At 40.4% G+C, this 19497-nt stretch overlaps 1 protein-coding gene across 2 annotated transcripts; it reads right to left on the reverse strand.

The window, feature by feature from the left end:
- Positions 1-5576: 5576 nt before the first annotated feature.
- gpr19 (G protein-coupled receptor 19) lies at positions 5577-16350 on the reverse strand. Of its 2 annotated transcripts, XM_062981973.1 has the most exons (3): positions 15923-16350; positions 14859-15040; positions 5577-8465 (listed from the first exon to the last, which is right to left on the reverse strand). In XM_062981973.1, the coding sequence occupies exon 3, from the start codon at positions 8441-8443 to the stop codon at positions 7223-7225; it is 1221 nt and encodes a 406-aa protein (XP_062838043.1). In that variant the 5' UTR covers positions 8444-8465; positions 14859-15040; positions 15923-16350; the 3' UTR covers positions 5577-7222. The 2 variants fall into 2 exon arrangements, with proteins under 2 accessions (XP_062838043.1, XP_008119872.1); XM_008121665.2 differs by lacking the exons at positions 14859-15040; positions 15923-16350 and adding an exon at positions 9216-10174.
- Between the last annotated feature and the right edge of the window lie 3147 nt (positions 16351-19497).

The raw sequence follows: 19497 nt of genomic DNA on the forward strand, positions 1-19497 counted from the left end.
TGCTGATCACCACTGGGACCACTTTTACTGGCTTGTGCCAGAATTTTTGCAGTTCGATCTTTAAATTCTTGTATTGTGTCAGCTTTTCTATTATTGTTATTATTATGTTTATTTATCCCCTGCTTTATCTCCTGAAGGAGACTCAGAGTGGCCTTATATCCCTATTCTGAGGCTCTCAGACTTTTTCTTGTATAGTTGGATGACAGAAAGCTTTCAGGGGTGGCACTTCAATGTTACTAAGTGAAATGGAAGCTGCTATCAGATACTAATCCATGAAGTACCCAAAATAGTTTTTCCAAAGTACATTTGATGAGCGGGTCCAAAGGTGGCACAAATTCATAGGAACTGGTAGAGACTATTTTGAATAGTACCATGTTGTAGACCTACACATGTTGATAGTTGCATATGTCTAACATTGTTCATAAAGGAGTTATGACTTAACAGGTGCTACCTTCAGTATGACCCCTCATATATTTACATGGATGGAAACTGGATGGGCATACTCAGGACTGTTGGGAGTTATAGCTAAACTTTCTGCTCATTACATTGAGTTCCTAGAGAGCAGATTTATCCCCCCTTTGATCCTGTCAGTTGGAGGATCCCAACTGACGGGATCCCTCGAACTGAATATACAACATCAATCATAATACAGATCTTAGCAAATAATTCTGTGAATCTCCTTGTGGAGAGAAAAAGTGGGTTTCATTCTGTGGGAGTGACCATGTTTTCCTGGAACTTGGCATTCAGTATCAACTTAGGGGGGAATTGAGCATAATTCCATGGTCAGGAATGGTAAAAGAAAAAAGAAGTTCATGATAGATGGAAGCTTCTTAATGCTGAGATGCTGGAAGCACAGTTTCAAACAGTTCCAAAGAGGAGGAAAAATAAGTGCCAGTTGTTCTGAAATTACTTCTGTCAGTTATTTTAATACCCTTGGGTGTGATTAATCTATCCTGGACACTTGAATTCATGTAGAGTAACTAAGTACTGTACTGCCAATTGATATGTTCTGTCTTGCATTTCCCCTATTGCATCATCTGCTCCATTTTTCCCAAGTGGGGGACTATTTACCTTTAGGGGAAAGACTGAACCAAAAAAATGTTGAGTAGTTCTGCCTTTTCTTTATCCTGTTAGCATTTCGCCATGGTCTCTACGCAGTGGCTGTGCCATTTCTTTGTTCTTCCTTTGGCTACGGACATAACCAACAAAAGGCCCCTTTTTATTTTAACCTCTTTAGCAAGTCCAACCTCATTTTGTGCTTTTGCTTGTCTGATTTTCTCACTACATGTGTTGGCTATTCATTTTAATTCCTCTTTGGTGACTTCTCCCGTTTTCCATTTCTTGTATAGTCTTGTAAATCTTAGCTCAGTTTAGATGTCTTTAAATATCAATTCTGGTTACTTTAGACCCAGTCCCCCTTTTTTACAGCAGCTTGCTAGGCAGAAATGTTCAAGTAAATTTTTTCATACTGTGGAGTTTGTTGTCATTGTCATCATCATAATCATCATCAAGATATGTGTTGCAGTGAATGTGTTTTAGTACATCCTCACCCAGTCCCCCAAACCAGGACGTTTCCAGCTCTAGGTATATACACAATAAGGGTCACATTAGGAAATCAATCAGTGTTGACCTTTCCAGAAGTGAAGGAAGGTCACAAACTCTGGCAGGTACTGATGCATTTCACATAGGGTTGTTGTATGTCTTTCGGGCTGTGTGTCCATGTTCCAGAAGTATTCTCTCCTGACGTTTCGCCCACATCTATGGCAGGCATCCTCAGAGGCCTCTGAGGATGCCTGCCATAGATGTGGGCGAAACGTAAGGAGAGAATACTTCTTGAACATGGCCACACAGCCCAAAAGACATACAACAACCCTGTGATCCCGGCCATGAAAGCCTTCGACAACACATTTCACATAGCTTGGCAATCCCATGGCAATCAGGTCTCCAATCCTTCAACTACACAACTAGAACATCCATCCCAGCTCCAGTTTTAGCAAGATTCACAATTTTCCCAGGGAGAACAAAATAAAACAAAAGATCTTGCGTAATAAGAGAAGAACCCCTGGTGGCGAAGTGGGTTAAACCGCTGAGCTGCTGAACTTGCTGACTGAAAGATTGGCAGTTTGAATCCGGCGAGCGGAGTGAGCTCCCGCTGTTAGCCCCAGCTTCTGCCAACCTAGCAGTTCGAAAACATGCAAATGTGAGTAGATCGATAAGTACCGCTCTGGCGGGAAGGCATGTCATGCCGGCCATATGACTTTGGAAGCATCTACGGACAACGCCGGCTCTTCAGCTTAGAAATGGAGATGAGCACTAACCCCCAGAGTTGGACACTGCTAGACTAAATTTCAGGGGGAAAACATTTTTCTTTACCTTTAATGAGAGAAGAAGGGGGAAAAAAACCACAAGGGAAAAAAAACCCTGATATGAAGACAATAAATAAAACAGCTGTGTTCATCTGCTGATCTCACAAATAAAAGAAGAGAGATAAATCCTACAGCCCATGGGCCACATTTGGGCCCAGATTCATTTATGTGGGGCCTGATACTCCCCTCCCCCATTAAAAAAGATGAACTGCACCTCTTAGAACCCTCCAGGGTGGCCATACACATTTTAAACAAGTCCTCTTCACCTCTAAAGCATTTTAAAATATTTTTCCCCAAGCTAAAACTGAACTTCCAGTCACTTCCTGGAATTATTAAGTGTTCTCAACCTGTGAGTTCCCAGGTACTTTGGCCTACAACTCCCAGAAATCCCAGCCAATTTACCAGCTGTTAGGATTTCTGGGAGTTTAAGGCCAAAACATCTGGGGACCCACAGGTTGAGAACCACTGGTTTAGAGGGTTTCATGTAGCCCACCCAATGGATTCTGAGGACAGAAGAACACCCCCTGTCTCTGGAGTTTGTCCACCCCTGCAAAAAAGGGACATTGGTCCCCAATGTGGTAGTGGTGATCTACAGAAGCATAGTCTGACCTTGGACATGTTTATTTGGGAATAAGAACAACAAATGTCAAAGCAGCCAATAAGCTAATCTCGGGTGTTTATCTGGGTCAGTGGAATTTACTCCCAAGCAAATATTTGCTGGTTGAACTGTGTAGCTAAAAAACAGAAAAACTCAGCATTTTCAACTCTCATGGGTTTTGCATTTGGGGAGCAGGGTTGTTTGGTTCCCTTGATCAGGATATGCAGTGGCAAAAATAACATGTGATGTGAGATGGCCTACAATAATGGGGAGAATGTAACGGTAGCTTTTGAACCCTCTCCTGTCATGTCTTCCCTTGGACAACTCCCAAGCTTCCCCAAAACTGCAAACTATAGCTAGGACCATGAGCTACAATTCACAAGCCAACATAACCAATGGTGAGGAGTTGATGGGACTTGTAGCCTGACAACATCTAGAGAGCCCATGTTCAGGCAGGGTGGGTATTTTAGTCCCAAGACCATGCAACATTTATTCAATCAAAGTCGTAACAGATCCCAGAATTGCAGGTCCACATTCAGCTGCTTTTTATTTACTAAAACAAAACAAAAAATGTTTTCTTGTAATCTGAACTTCAGCTCCAAACAAAAAGGATGTCTGAAAGAGATTCTGTAAAAGGCAAGATGTTCTCTCTTGTGGAATCAAAAAGAATACTTTCCAGAAATATTGTCTCCTTTCTTCCCACGATTGCCAGCTGCCTCTCTTGCCTTCTCCTCCTGAATTTATCTGCAGAAGTTCACAGTTGATGTTGGGTGGCAAGCTGACAATAATAATAGTATGGCAAGTACAAGGTGTCAGGATGTGAAAACCCAGCACTCATAACAGCTGAACTCTCCACATTCCGTCAGAGCAATGGGGGGTGGGAGATCATCTAAATGATAAGAACCATCTGGCCAGGAGGATGGGTTTTATGGCCTGCTCTGGTTTTTCAAGCCTGGGAAAGGACTACATAACAGATACGTGTGAATATGGAAAGGGGGGGGGGGAGGTAGGAGGTGGATATACTCGGGGTTTGGCAGGAATACATTAGTTCTTGCTTCGTTTTCAACTTGTAAAGAAGGTCTTCAATAAAGGAACTGCCTGTGTGAGCCTGCTTTGAGTCCTATAGCTTTCAAGAGCTGACACAAGGACACATGCCTGGAATGAGGAAAGGGAGCCAAGGAAGGGTATCTGCTCCTTGCTAACTGCAGTGTACTGGAGGATGAGTGGAGAATGTCAGTGTCAACACTGACGCAGACATGGACCAGATTAAGCCTTCCCTTTTTGTTATGGGTTTGATTCAAAATAGTCTTGATTCACACACCACCTGTAGGCCATACCTTTAATGTCAAATACAGACTATTTTCATTTTGGCTAGCAGCTGAGTTCATAGGTTAGGCGATCCCTTGTAGGCCGAGGATGATGGTCTTCCAGTCGTGGGGTCCTAGGGGTGTGTCCGTAGATGGCTGAAGAGACCTATTCTTGATCTGCATGTTCTCCCGCAGTGAGGACATCGGTTTCCAGGTGGAAGGCAGTCCCGGTCAGGGTTGGCTTGACGCTTCTTCCTCTTGGCACGTTTCTCCCTTAAGCCCTCCATTCATGCCTCTTCGAACTCTGCAGCACTGCTGGTCACAGCTGACCTCCAATTAATAATTGGGTGTTAATCCCGGGATTGTTATGCAATGTCATCAGTTACTTCTCCCTGCACACACTGTTTTTGTAACATGGTAAAATTACTCATTTACAGTTGTGTTTGCCTTTGGATATCTTTGCATTTTGGAATGAAAGGTGACATTTGATCAACTGACAGATGCAACGGACATGAATAGTTGCTCCCATGGGCTTAGTGCCAACAGCACCATCTGCTGTGAGGAGAGAGAAATGTAAATTGCTCAGAGAGTTAAGAACTGAAAATGAAAACTATAGAACAGTGGTACACTGAAACTACTAGAATCATAGAATCGTAGAGTTGGAAGAGACCACACGGGCCATCCAGTCCAACCCCCTGCAAGAAGCTGGAAAATCTCATTCAAAGCACCCCCTACAGATGGCCATCCAGCCTCTGCTTAAAAGCCTCCAAAGGAGCCTCCACCACAGTCCGGGGGAGAGAGTTCCACAGCTCTAACAGTGAGGAAGTTCTTCCTAATGTTCAGGTGGAATCTCCTTTCCTGTAGTTTAAAGCCATTGCTCCACGTCCTAGTCTCCAGGGCAGCAGCAAACAAGCTTACTCCTTCTTCCCTATGACTTCCGCTCACATATTTGTACATGGCTATGGTGTCTCCTCTCAGCCTTCTCTTCTGCAGGCTAAACATGCCCAGCTCCTTAAGCCACTCCTCATAGGGCTTGTTCTCCAGACCCTTAATCATTTTAGTCACCCTCCTCTGGACGCTTTCCAACTTGTCAGCAGAAATACAGACCTAGATAAATTTTTCTCATATATTACCACCACTGCCAGAATTGTTTTTGCAAGATCATGGAGACAGAAGGAGATACCAGAGGAAAGACTATTAAAACATCAGATTGAACCATGTTAGTAAAATGACTATCAGAGTTCCTTAAGAATGTTGTATGGAATGTTAAACTCCTCATAGATGTGGTTGTATCTATCAATCAAATGTAGTCAGCAACATTTATTATTAACACAGGTGGCTATAGTAGGGAGGAAAACAAAGCATTTCTTTCTGACATTTCACAGTCATGTACGCACATTCACATGCTTCCCCACTATACTCAAGATGCACCCAATCTTCCTTTAACTCGAACATGGTATATCAGGAAAGGGTCTAAAATCCAAACTGCTGTAATGCATGTGTCTACACATCACTGATATTTTGAAAGGCATTTCCAACATATCCCCCCAAAACCACAATATGGCCAAAGGAATGGGTTGCTGTGAGTTTTACGGGCTATATGACCATGTTCCAGATGGATTCTCTCCTGATGTTTCACCCACATCTATGGCAAGCATCCTCAGAGGTTGTGAGGTCTGTTGGAAACTAGGCTAGTGGGGTTTATATTTCTGTGGAATGTCCAGGATGAGAGAAAGAAGTCTTGTCTGCTGGAGGCAAGTGTGAATTTTGCAATTGGCCACCTTGATTAGCATTGTATGGCCTTTTAGCTTCAAAGCCTGGCTGCTTCCTGCCTGAGGGAATCCTTTGTTGGGAGGTGTTAGCTTGTCCTGATTGTTTCCTGTCTGGAATTCCCCTGTTTTCTGGGTGTTGTTCTTTATTTACTGTCCTGATTATAGAGTTTTTTAAAAAATACTGGAAGCCAGATTTTGTTCATTTTCATTATTTCCTCCTTTCTGTTGAAAATGTCCAATGGCTTCTCTGTGTAGTCCGGCAAGGTGGTTGTTAGAGTGGTCCAGCATTTCTGTGTTCTCAAATAATATGCTCCAGGTTGATTCATCAAGTGCTCTGCTATGGCTGACAGTAAATAAAGAACCACTCTCAGAAAACAGGGAAATTCCAAACATGAAACAATCAGGGCCGGTTAACACCTTCCAACAAAGGATTCCCAAGGCAGGAAGCAGCCAGGCTTTGAAGCTGCAAGGCCATTCAATACTAATCAAGGTGGCCAATTGCAGCATTCACACTTGTCTCAAACAGACAAGAGTTCTTTCTCCCACCTGGGACATTCCACAGATATATAAACCTCACTTGCCTGGTTTCCAACAGATTTCACAACCTCTGAGGATGCCTGCCATCCTTGGACAAACGTCAGGAGAGAATGCTTCTGGAACATGTCCATACAGCCTGGAAAACTCACAGCAACTCAGTGATTTCGGCCATGAAAGCCTTCGACACTACATTGACCAAAGGAATGTCTTACCAGACGGTTCTCAAGAAAAAAGAATCTGCTCCTGTTAAATAGGAACCATTTGTACATTCAGTTTTCCAACTTTGCAGAAATAATTGGCATGCTACAATATTCTTGGTGGGTTTACTCTCTTCTTATTTAGATAATGGCTTAATTGTAGTTGCTCATCAGTTTTTACAAAATATAATTAAATGCAGAGAGCACAAAATTTGATATGATTGTCCATGTTTACAAAGCGGATAATTGTTCTTAAACACATTATAGTATATATATATTTAAAATCCAGTATAAAAGAAAGTTAATAATAAAATAAAACATTTATTCATCCTGCTATTGTATATGGAAATCCCATCCCACATAAATCAGATGCATCCAAAAAGATGGGTAAGGTCCTTTGATCTGAATGAGGAAAATATTTGTTGTGATCCGTGGACTCAAGTAATTAAACAAATGTGTTTGGAGGGTTAGAATTTATGGGCCAGGCCAATTTTTTTTCTTTTGCTTCTCTATCAAATGAATCATATATGGTGCCTTTGGAAACAGTTTTGGCTGGCACAGGTATTTCCGAGATCCCAATGTAATTTCTTTTTGCTATCTTTGAACTTGTAGTGATGGTATATGCATTGCTTCGGTAGCATTTCATGGAGGACATGCAGAAGGTCTCCTTCATCCCTCTCCTGAAATTGGCATTATATACAGAGTACAAGCTAGGCTTTGAGGCAGAGGAACTAAAGGATATCCAAGTTACCAACATGAAAACCAATGAGCTTTTTCTGTAGTCTGTCTCGGGTGGATGCCAAAGTTGAACTACATAAAATGGTAGCCACGAGAGCAGAAAAAATAAATTCAACATGAGGAACATCTTGATGGTCTTCACCTTTGTCCGTGGAACAATGTTCATTGTCCTCCGGACTGTTCTACCATCTGTGCCTATCCTCCAGATATATTTGATTATCTTTTGGTAAAAGAGAATTATGAGAACAGATGGAATTAAAAAAGCCACTAATAAGTGGACAATGCTGTAAATTGCACCATCCCAAGAATGTGGTGGGAAAAAGCTGCAATGACTGTCCCAACTTGACCCAAAGAAAAAGAAAGCCGGAGACACCAAAGCAGCATCGAAGATCCAAGATGCTGCAATCATTTTCTTGGCTTTCTCTCGAGACACCTTGAAACTCAGTGGGTAGACAATAGTATAGAATCTGTCCACACAGATGGAGAGCAAAACATAAATCTGGACGCCAGGTGTAAGATACTGAAAATATCTTACCAGCTTGCACATCATGCTCCCAAGCATCCAACCATCAGACGCTAACTGTAGAAGCACAAATGGCATGCTCCCGATACTAATGAGTAAATCCGCACAGGCCATGGAGACCACAAAATAATTGGTAGTAGATTGAGTTCTTCTGCTTCTGTGGATCACCAGGCAAACAAGGGAGTTTCCAAAGACAGAGAATAACCATAAAGCCCCCATAAGCAGGCTGGCTGCCATGATTTCTTCTGGCATGAACTCATATCGTGAGGCTGTTGTATTTTTCTCAGGTCCACTCACTGCACTGTTTGGCAGAGATTTAGACATTTCCGCTTGATGGCTCTGTGGTTGCAGCCTAGATGTTGGAGTAGGAGCAGCACTGTCATCCATGTCATGAGCAAGCAGCATGTTCAGTCTTTTCTTTAAAGGGCTGCATGAAAAGATGAGAACAACCATTAGTGAAAATGAAATAAAAAATCACTTTTAGGGCACTTACTGGGAAAATACAGCGTAAAGTGTTCCAGAGAGGGCTGCTTGCTGGCAGCAACACAGTGGAGGATCCATTGGCAGTGTGGATGGTGAATCAGACTAGTTGTCCATACCTCTGAAATGGCAGAATCACTCCAGGAAGCTCAAAAAAAATCCCATTTTCCTTTGATGTAGATTAACAGCAGGGTGCAGTGGTCATGTTGTGAATCTAGTTATGTGGACTCATCAAAACAGCTGAGCGATGAGCCCATTTTATTTTGGGACAAATACGCATTGCTGTCATACACAGACTTGATAACATACAAGTATTTTGCTTCAGTCAAATGCATAGCAACTGAAGATGAATGCTTTTAAAAGTTTGGGATCAGCTGTGAAGCAGGAGCAGGAAGGCCTGGCTCTAGCCTTATTTTTCTCTGTTCAAGCTGGGCTTAGGACTAATAGGAATATATTTTTATTCATAACGTAATATATATATATATATATTCATAACCTGTTAAGATTATGATCCCAATATGGTTAAATATTGGTGCAGAGCAGTAAAACGCAGAAGACTAGGGGTTTATGTGAGCAGAGGTAAAAAGAAAATAAACAATAAGACAAAATATCCAGCCTCCCTTTCCCTTTAAAAGGTCATGCGCATAAAATAAGCATCAGAGACATCAAATAAAATAGCAAAAATATGTTTACTCACAATCTTGTATGATGATGGTCATACAGGCAAAAAACATCTTAGTTCCAAAAGAAAAACAGTTCAGGATACTACATATTTCTTAACAAACAGGAACATCAGCATGGCATGGCATGGCAGGAGCAAAGAGGAAGAAACAGGAAGAGGCATCTGTACATCACTTCCTGTGTGTCCCCAGAAAGGATACTCCCATTTCCCATTTCATATGCAAAACCCCCTAAATGGTGTCATCAACTTTGGAATGCAGCTTGGCTCAGGTTACTAAGCAACAAACATAACTAACTACATAAACCATCCCACATTGAAAATGCATGCATGATTGCTTAGATAACCCAACAAGGACAGTAGGCTGAACCACTGTGCTGCTGAAAAATCTTGCCGATCGAAAGGTTGGCAGTTTGAGTCCAGGTTGGAGTACACATCCATCGTTAGCCCCAGCTCACCTGCTCACCTAGCAGGTCGAAAGCAGAAATGCAAGTAGATAAATAGGTACCGTTTTTAGCAGGGAGGTAATAAAGGTGCCCTTAAGAAGATTGATAGGGAGGAAGCTCCTCATAATGGAAGATGGAGTGACAGCACACCACCCCACAGCATAGGGAGTGACAGCACACCCCCAAGCACAGCCTTCAAGATGCCAGAAATAAGATGGGGAAATCTGCCTTTACTTCTGTCTATGTGTCTGTCCTTGTTAATTGTATAATTGTATAAGGCCCTGGCCCAGGCTGTGTCACAGGCTGTTGAGCAGCCAGCTGCAGCCAGCTGCAACAAATCACTCTGACCAAGAGGTCATGAGTTCGAGGCCAGCTTGGAGCCTGCGTTTGTCTTCTGTCTTTGTTCTATGTTAAGGCATTGAATGTTTGCCTTATATGTGTAATGTGATCAGCCCTGAGTCCCCTTCGGGGTGAGAAGGGTGTAATATAAATACTGTAAATAAATAAATAAATAATCAGCATTGAATGTTTGCCATATATGTGTTCTGAAAGAAAGAAAGAAAGAAAGAAAGAAAGAAAGAAAGAAAGAAAGAAAGAAAGAAAGAAAGAAAGAAAGAAAGAAAGAGAAGGGAAGGGAAGGGAAGGGAAGGGAAGGGAAGGGAAGGGAAGGGAAGGGAAGGGAAGGGAAGGGAGAAAGAAAGAAAGAAAGAAAGAAAGAAAGAAAGAAAGAAAGAAAGAAAGAAAGAAAGAAAGAAAGAAAGAAAGAAAGAAAGAAAGACAGAAAAGGGAAGGGAAGGGAAGGGAAGGGAAGGGAAGGGAAGGGAGAAAGAAAGAAAGAAAGAAAGAAAGAAAGAAAGAAAGAAAGAAAGAAAGAAAGAAAGAAAGAAAGAAAGAAAGAAGAGAGAAGAGAAGAAAAGAGAAAAGAGAAAAGAAAAATATGTACAATCTGAGTTTGGGTTTGGGCAGAATCTATCACTTTCTCTGTAAGATTCTGTTATTCAAAGCGGTTATGGATATTGTATTTATTTTTACTGAAATATTTGTATCCCACTAAGTTGGATCTCAGGGTAGTATAAAATTAAAAGCAATTTAAAGCCATTAAGAACAGAAAAAAATAATTTAAGCAGAATGACAGGATTTGACATATTAAAACAAGGCATTTATAACCAATGTAAAAAGTTCAAGATAACCTGGGGCTCCACGAAGCATCTTGAGGGTCCTTGCAGTTCCCTTGTCCTGCTCCCTCCTCCCCCTTTTTCAAGCTTTCTTTCCTCTTTCCTGCTCTTCCCCCTCCCACGAAAAAACTTTTTTCCACACCGTCAAATAGCCAGATATGCTGGATTTCATATCACAAAATCACAAGTCAAACACTTCCCAAGTGTCTAGGACTGTGTGATGTATTTTCGGATGATGCGCGCAGATCCCAGCAGGGTGGCCTTTTGCAGTTGGCAGATCGTGATTTTGTCAATATCTATTGCAGTGATGGCCAACCTATGACATGCGTGTCAGCACTGACACGCCTAGCCATTTTTGCTGACACGCTGCCGCATGCAGATTGATTGGATGACTAATGTCTTTTGTGGCTAAATTTGGTGTGATTTGGTCCAGTGGTTTTGTTGTTTACTCCATGGGAATTATGCACATTACATTATATATATATATATATATATATATATATATATATATATATATATATATATATATCTCACATTCTATTATTATTCTATTATTATTGTAGTATACTATTATATTATTACTATTATATTATTATTATATTATTCATTATTCATGACTACATTGAAATTACAATAGAGAGAAATCAGCGTGGAAACTGCAAGAGGTACCATCGATTGTTGTACATGGAAATAATGGTAGTAAATAGTTTTTGATTTATTAAATAAAGTTATATATTACAATTATATATTTTTGTTATTTAAACTATATATATTGTGAAATTATGGGTTTTTTTCCCTAAGTGACACACCACCCAAGTCATGCTAGGTTTTTTGGTGAATTTTGACACACCAAGTGCAAAAGGTTGCCCATCATTGGTCTATTGTTTCCAAATGCTAGCTGAGATCTTTTGGCAGAGCACCCAGTGTGCCCATCACCACCGGGACCACCTTTACTGGTTTCTGCCAGAGTCTTGGCTGAGTTTTTCCTGTTGTTTTTCGTCAATGCGACTGTCACCTGGGATGGCGACATCAATGATCCAAACCTTTTTCTTTTCCACAACTGTGATGTCTGGTGCGTTGTGTTCCAGAGCTTTGACAGTCTGGATTCGGAAGTCCCACAGTATCTTTGCGTGTGCATTTTCCAATACTTTTGCAGGTTTGTGATCCCACCAGTTCTTTACTGCTGGCAGGTGGTACTTGAGGTATAAGTTCCAATGGATCATTTGGTCCACATAGTTGTGCCTCTGTTTGTAGTCTGTCTGTGCGATTTTCTTACAGCAGCTGAGGATATGATCAATGGTTTCCTTGCACAGTCTGCATTTTGGGTCATCAGCTGATTTTTCGATCTTGGCCTTAATTGCATTTGTTCTGATGGCTTGCTCCTGGGCTGCAAGGATCAGGCCTCCTGTCTCCTTCTTCAGTGTCCCATTTGTGAGCCATAGCCTGGTCTTCTCCTTGTCAGCTTTTCCTTTCAATTTTGTCAAGGAACTTTCCATGCAATGTTTTGTTGTGCCAGCTGTCAGCTCTAGTTTGTAGTGTGGTTTTCTTGTACTGGTTTTTTGTCTGCTGTGCTTTGAGGAGTTTCTGATTTTTGACTTCAATCAAAGCAGGTTCTTCACTTTGCTTTACATATTCTGCCAGGGCATGTTCTTCTTCTTTGACTGCTTGTTTGACTTGTAAGAGTCCTCTGCCCCCTGATCTTCTAGGCAGATATAGCCAGTCAACATCACTGCGAGGGTGCAGTGAATGATGAATGGTCATGAGTTTTCTTGTTTTTCTGTCCAAATTGTCCAGTTCCACCTGTGTCCAATTTATAATGACAGCAGTATATCTTATGACAGGTATGGCCCAGGTGTTTATGGCCTTGATGGTGTTGCCTCCATTGAGCTTGCTTTTGAGAATTTTTCTGACCCTTTGTGTGTATTCTTTGCTGACCACAGTCTTCACATCTTCATGCTTGATGTTGTTCAGCTGTAATATGCCCAGATATTTATAGGCCTCTGGCTGGTGACACTTTATTGTTTGGCCATTAGGCATATTTATGCCCTCACTTTCAATGATTTCCCCCTTCTTCAATGCTACTGTTGAACATTTGTCCAAACCAAACTCCATGCTGATATCATTATTATTATTATTGCTTATTATTATTATTATTATTATTATTATTATTATTATTATTATTATTATTATTATTATTTCAGACCCTCAGAATCTGGAATTTTCACCAGATAATCTCTCTCTTATTTCATGTTTTCAAAGTTCTGTTTTAAGAGGGCAGCTTATCCTCTTTTCCTAGCGCTGTTCCAGTCAAGTGGTATCCTTCATTTTTCACAAGTCAATCAGGACCAAGGACAGATCTTGGTCTCTTAAAACTATCTTTCCATCAGTACTTTCCTCTGTAGTGTGTGTGAGGATTAGGAATAATATTGTTCTTATTTTTTAAACCTCTTTAGCTATCCTCTTTCTTGTTAGCAACCCTTGCAGCCTCAAACTGATTTTAATTCCAGATCTAGCAACAACAACAACAACAACAACAACAACAATTACAATCTGACAACTGCAAAAGGCCACCTTATTGGGATCTGCACGCATCATCTGAAAATAAATCACACAGTCCTAAACACTTGGGAAGTGTTCGACTTGTGATTTTGTGATACGAAATCCAGCATATATATCTCATTTGCTGTGTCATACTATGTCTTTGTGTCAATAATAATAATAATAATAATAATAATAATAATGAAATCCAGCATGTCTATTTTGTTTGCTGTGTCATAATAAAATAATAATAATAATAATAGTACACTCTATCTCCCCAAGCGAACTCAGAGCGGATTACAACATATGCAGATAGGTAAACATTCAATGCTGTTCATACAGTGGAAACAATGGCATACAGGTACACAGAACAAAGGTAAAGGTTTCATCTTTTCATCTCTGGTTTCTGGAGGCGGTGCTCAACTCTGGTTATGGGGAGGTGCTCTTGTTCCATTTTTAAGCTGAGAAGCCTGTTGTCCATAGACACCTCCTGGTCATGTTGCTGGCATGGTTGCATGGGCACTTTTATTACCTTCCCGCCAAAGCGGTACCTATTAATCTACTCACATTTGCATGTTTTCAAACTGCTAGGTTGGCAGGAACTAGGGCTAACAGCGGGAACTCACCCCGACCCACGGCTTTGAACTGCTAACCTTCAATAGTTAAACACCCATTGCACCACCATGGTCTCTTGCGATTCTGCATATTTTCTATTCCTCAAGGAAACTATTGTATATATCTTGATTGCTGCATGTTCAATAACATTCCATGTTTAGAGAATGTGAAAGCTTTTTTTATATTTTCCTGACACACTACTTGCCAAAGGTACATGGTCCCTGATAGTCATTTGTACTCGGAAGATGTATGAAATCATTCATATGCTCTGAGGACATGCCCAGTAACACCATCTTTGTCTGCAGTTGCCTGAAATAACATGCCAGATGTAGCACAGAATGAACATGGAGTGTCGTTTAACCCACGATTGGCGACTTTACCTAAGAACAGCTCTCCAAAAGCCTCTTTTTCCTAGCCTTACTGCTTTAGATGAATCTATTAACTGGAAATGTGTACAAAATTAGGTGGCCCTTCTATGAGCAGAAGAACAAAATAATAGCACTATAAAACACAACGGCATTTTTCTTGGGCATTATCAATGGTTAAACTTAATGTTAGAGAATGGCAATTTGGGTATGTGATGGGTTTACATTAAATCATAGCTCTTTTTAAAAAAAACGTATTTGCCTCTGTGGAAAAAATCTCCAGAGGATATTGCAGAAGTCTGCCTTTCATGTTGGTTTTAGGGACCAATTCCTGTTTTAAACAGAACACATATTTCACTGCTTTCCCCCCTTCATATTCCTGAGAATGGATTATTTAAAAAGCATCCTAGTGATGCTGAAAGACTATGGAAATTAATTCAAGGGCCGTTTATATTTTGTTCCAAAGGGAGAAAGAGTTAAGAATACCATTTTCAATTATAAGGAACAGAGAAATAGTCTTACCTGCTTCAAAGCATAATCCAGACTTCAAGTGAGTTGTTTTTGGTTACAAATTTCAGCCAAAAAAAAAAAAATTTGCCATACTGGAGATCAAAATATGTTCGCAGTCACCATTATGCTTTCTACACCTGGACGTTAATCCAATTTAAATTTAGAAGGATGATACATTGTATTGATTTCTTTGCCTGAAAAGAGAAAAGGCAACTGTTTTGTCCAGGTTTCATCATTGACACCCATGACCTTTCCACCTTCTGGAACTGGTCACATGGGAGATGGAAGACAAACCATGTGGTTCTTTTCTTCTACATACTAACAAAGCATTATACAGTAGAGTCTCGCTTATCCAACGTAAACGGGCCGGCAGAATGTTGGATAAGCGAATATGTTGGATAATAAGGAGAGATTAAGGAAAAGCCTATTAAATATCAAATTAGGTTATGATTTTACAAATTAAGCACCAAAACATCATGTTATACAACAAATTTGACAGAAAAGGTAGTTCAATACACAGTAATGCTATGTAGTAATTACTGTATTTATGAATTTAGCACCAAAATATCATGATGTATTGAAAACATTGACTACAAAAATGCGTTGGATAATCCAGAACATTGGATAAGTGAGGCTTTACTGTATTTAAATTGGAGTTAACCTGCAACTTAAAGCTGCCAGTTTGCTAAACAAACAATGTAAAGAACCCACCCTGATTTTTTTCTTTACAACCCTTTCTATTTTTAACCTATTCTTACATGCAGTCACTAGAAGCTACAGCAAGATGTACTCATTTCAGTAGAATCCATCCCTTGTATAAGTCTAATTTTAAAAAAGATCTGCAGTACCAATAACAGCAACCAGGTTTGTGGAAAGCAGGTTAGTTAACAAATGATGATCTTGCCACACTGGAGAATTAATAATTGCATTAGGCTCTCTGCTAGTGTTCCCTCCTTGCCAGTCACCCTTCCCCAGGGCACAGCTAGCATCTAAATAAAAGGGAAAAGGAGGCATGGAGGAACCCTTTATAGCATTCCTTCTTAAAAACACAAATCATTATCCCTCATGCATCCTACCTTTGTGGTTCCTGTATTGGAGAATTGCTCTCTTTCTGCTGTTGTTTTTGTCCAAGGCTTTCATTTTCCATGACACATATGCTGCCTGTTCACCTCAAATATTTTGGATCCCAGGGAAAGGCAGATAGTAGGGTGTAAACCTGCAGCTGTGTCATGCTGACGTCCTCGGTTGCTATGGTGTTGTGTGGTTGTTGAAGGGGATTATTTCTTTTCGCAACAGTCACCATAGGCCCCCTGACAATTAAGGCGAAGGGGGTGGCAGTGGAGGAGAGAGAAATGTTTGATGATGTCGATAGAAGGGGGAGAAGACGGTGAACTGGGATTTCTGGGCCAGGATTCTTAAAGTCTTTGCTTTTAGGCAATCGTAGGCTGTGTATTTTATCATAAACTCTGTAATCTCAGTATGTCTAACACTACTCACTGAGGTGTGTTATGATTCTGGAGAGCATTTACCTAATCTGGGTTGCTGTGAGCATTCCAGGCTGTATGGCCATGTTCCAGAAGCATGCTCTCCGGATGTTTCACCCGTTTATGGCAAACATCCTCAGAGGTTGTAAGGCAAGTGAGTATACATAATCTGTGGAAAGTCCAGTGTGGGAGAAAGAACTCTTGTCTGTTTGAGGCAAGTGTGAATGTTGTACCGTATATACTCAAGTATAAGCCGACCCGAATATAAGCCGAGGCACCTAATTTTACCACAAAAAACTGGACAAACTTATTGACTTGAGTATAAGCCGAGGGTGAGAAATGCAGCAGCTACTGGTAAATTTCAAAATAAAAATAGATACCAATAAAATTACATTAACTGAGGCATAAGTGGGGTAAATGTTTTTTTGAATATTTACCGCATTTTAAAGAAAAACAGTAAGCTAACTCTGTAAGTGCATAAGTAGGGTCAACAAAAACAATATGGTATCAACAATAACTTTATAATCATCATCATCATCATCAACAATGATAACAACAACTTCCTTTGTATCCTGCTCTATCTATCTCCCCATGGGGACTCAGGCTGGTTTCCAACATAGTAACAGGCAAACATTCAATGCCTATATAATCAATGCAGAGATAGATATAGCTATATAATTATATATACTAATTTCACATTTGCATTTCCCCCCTGAAAAGTTTGCAAATCCTCTGTGCATTTTCCTCCTGCAATATTTGCAAGTCCCATTTATCTATGATTACATCTATCTAGACATCTATGTGTGTGTGCATATTTAAAAGGCCTATATCTATATTAATATCTATCTATCTAGACATTGCTCTATATATAATTATATCTTTATAGGACTTGCAAACATATGAGGGGAAAATTCATATATTAAATTAATGTATTTGTAGGGGGAAATCTATATATTATTTACAAGATTTGGGGCATGCATTTGCCCAAGGAAGAAATGCAAGCAAATTCCTCCTAAAAACAACTTTGGCCTCTTTTCTCCTCCCCTTTCCCACCTCTTTTATTTATCCCTTTTTCAAACTCTAAAAGTAGCCAGAAAAGGCTTTTTAAAACTTCCCTTCCTCTCCCAAAAAACCCACCCCATTTTTGTTTCCTTAGGAATAAAAAGAAATACACACCTTCTGTTGCTCTTCTTTCCCTCCCTCCCTCCCTATTGACTCAAACGTTCTTGCAATAATAGTAATAATAATAAATCCTGCAAATTTGCAAGAGTCTCTCCCCCCCCCCCTTCCATCCATGCAATATTTTTCTTCTTCCTGGCTTGCAAGAGGCTCTCACTCACTCTCCTTTCGCTTTTAAAAACATTCCCTTGTCTCTTTCTCTCTTAAAAAATAAGATAACTCCAGCCTGGGAGGAGAAGGGAGGTTTTGGAAAAGAAAACATTCTTTGGCCTCCAGGCTCCGCTGCTGGCTTGACCTTGGCCCAATTATAAGCTGGGGGAGGCTTTTTCAGCCCCCCAAAAGAGATAAAAAAAACTTGGCTTATCTTTGAGTATATACGGTAATTGGCCACTTTGATTAGAATTGGTAGCCTTGCAACTTCAAAGCCTGGCTGCTTTCTGCCTGGGGGAATTCTTTGTTGGGAGATGTTAGCTGGCCCTGATTGTTTTCTGTCTGGAATTCCTGTTTTTGTGTGTTGCTCTTTATTTATTGTCCTGATTCTAGATTTTTTTAAAAAATACTGGTAGCCAGATCTTGTTCATTTTTATGAACAAAATTATTTGAGAACACAGAAATGCTGGCCCAGTCTAACAATCTCAATGTCGGGCTACACAGAGAAGCCATTAAAATCCACAAGCATGTGGACAATTTCAACAGAAAGGAGGAAATTGTTCCCAGAGGACCTCAGTGTCCTAAAGGGTGGATTGTACAAGAGAACACGATCCTGTAGGTAACCTGAACCCAAATCATGTATGGCTTTAAAGGACAAAACCAACATTTGTCTGGAAACTAATTGGCAGCCTGTGGAGTGACTTTAATATGGGTGCAATATGCTAACTCTTAGATGTTCCTGTAAATCATCTGGCTGCCATATTTTGAACTAATTGGAGTTTACAAACTTGGTACATAGGGAGCCCAATGTGAAGCAAATTGCAGAAGTCCAACCGTGAGCCCTTTCTATACTGTTACATCCATTTTTCTACCCCAACATCATTGTCTGCTTTGGACACCAAACACCAGATCCCTTGGCTGGCGCAGCATGTTGTGACCCCACCACGCACCATCATTATCTGCTCAAATTGATTTGACATTGGCCTATGTAATGAGTACAATATCATCTGGCTCATACAAGAGGCAAGGTGGCTTCTCCATTGTTTTCCCAACATCATTGATCTGATCCTCATGGAAGATGCTTTTGGAAGCAGATTATGCAGCTGGCAGAGACCAATAGGTGAAGGATAAAGGATGTGGTGCATTGAGATAGTCACAGATTACTTCCCCTGCAACCCTACATGCAGTATGTTTTCTCCTCCATGTCCTGACAACTTCTTACTGTTTTCTGCCTTTTTTATTTAGTGGTGCCAGCTTCTGCTGCAGAATAAGTCCAGTACTCACTACATATGCAGAATCTCAACATTATTTGGAACATTAAGTTCAGCTCTGAATGATCGAAAATACATTTTGCTCCCAGTGGAAAATTACAGTTCTAGGAAAACAAGTCCTAAATCTAATAGAGATTTGCTTCTGTGAATTGCTACAAGGCAGCAGAAAGGGCATTTCAGTGATGGTCACTTCCAAGTTTATTTAAAAAGTGGAGATATAAAAAACTTTAGGAAGTATATATTCCTCTTTCTGTTAAAATGTCAGTTTTGCTAGTTAATACCGGTAGCAGAGAGGCAAGATGATGATTCATGGTCAGGAACTTTAGAAACATACAGCCTCCATGCTGCTTTGTATATCACAGAGATAATTGTCACAGCAATTTGGGTTTCAGCGTGATGCTTGGAGTTGAGAAAGAAATATCTGCAAGAATACAAAAATTTCTGTACAATAGAGTCATTTAGTAATATTTTTCACGAAAACAGTAAGTATTTACCTAGGCTGCACCATTTCACACAGTAGGTGCAGGCTCATATTAAGTACTGCTCTACCATACAAAGTAATCAAAT

The sequence above is a fragment of the Anolis carolinensis genome, chromosome 5, assembly GCF_035594765.1.
Source record: "Anolis carolinensis isolate JA03-04 chromosome 5, rAnoCar3.1.pri, whole genome shotgun sequence".
NCBI classification, from domain to species: Eukaryota; Metazoa; Chordata; class Lepidosauria; order Squamata; family Dactyloidae; genus Anolis; species Anolis carolinensis.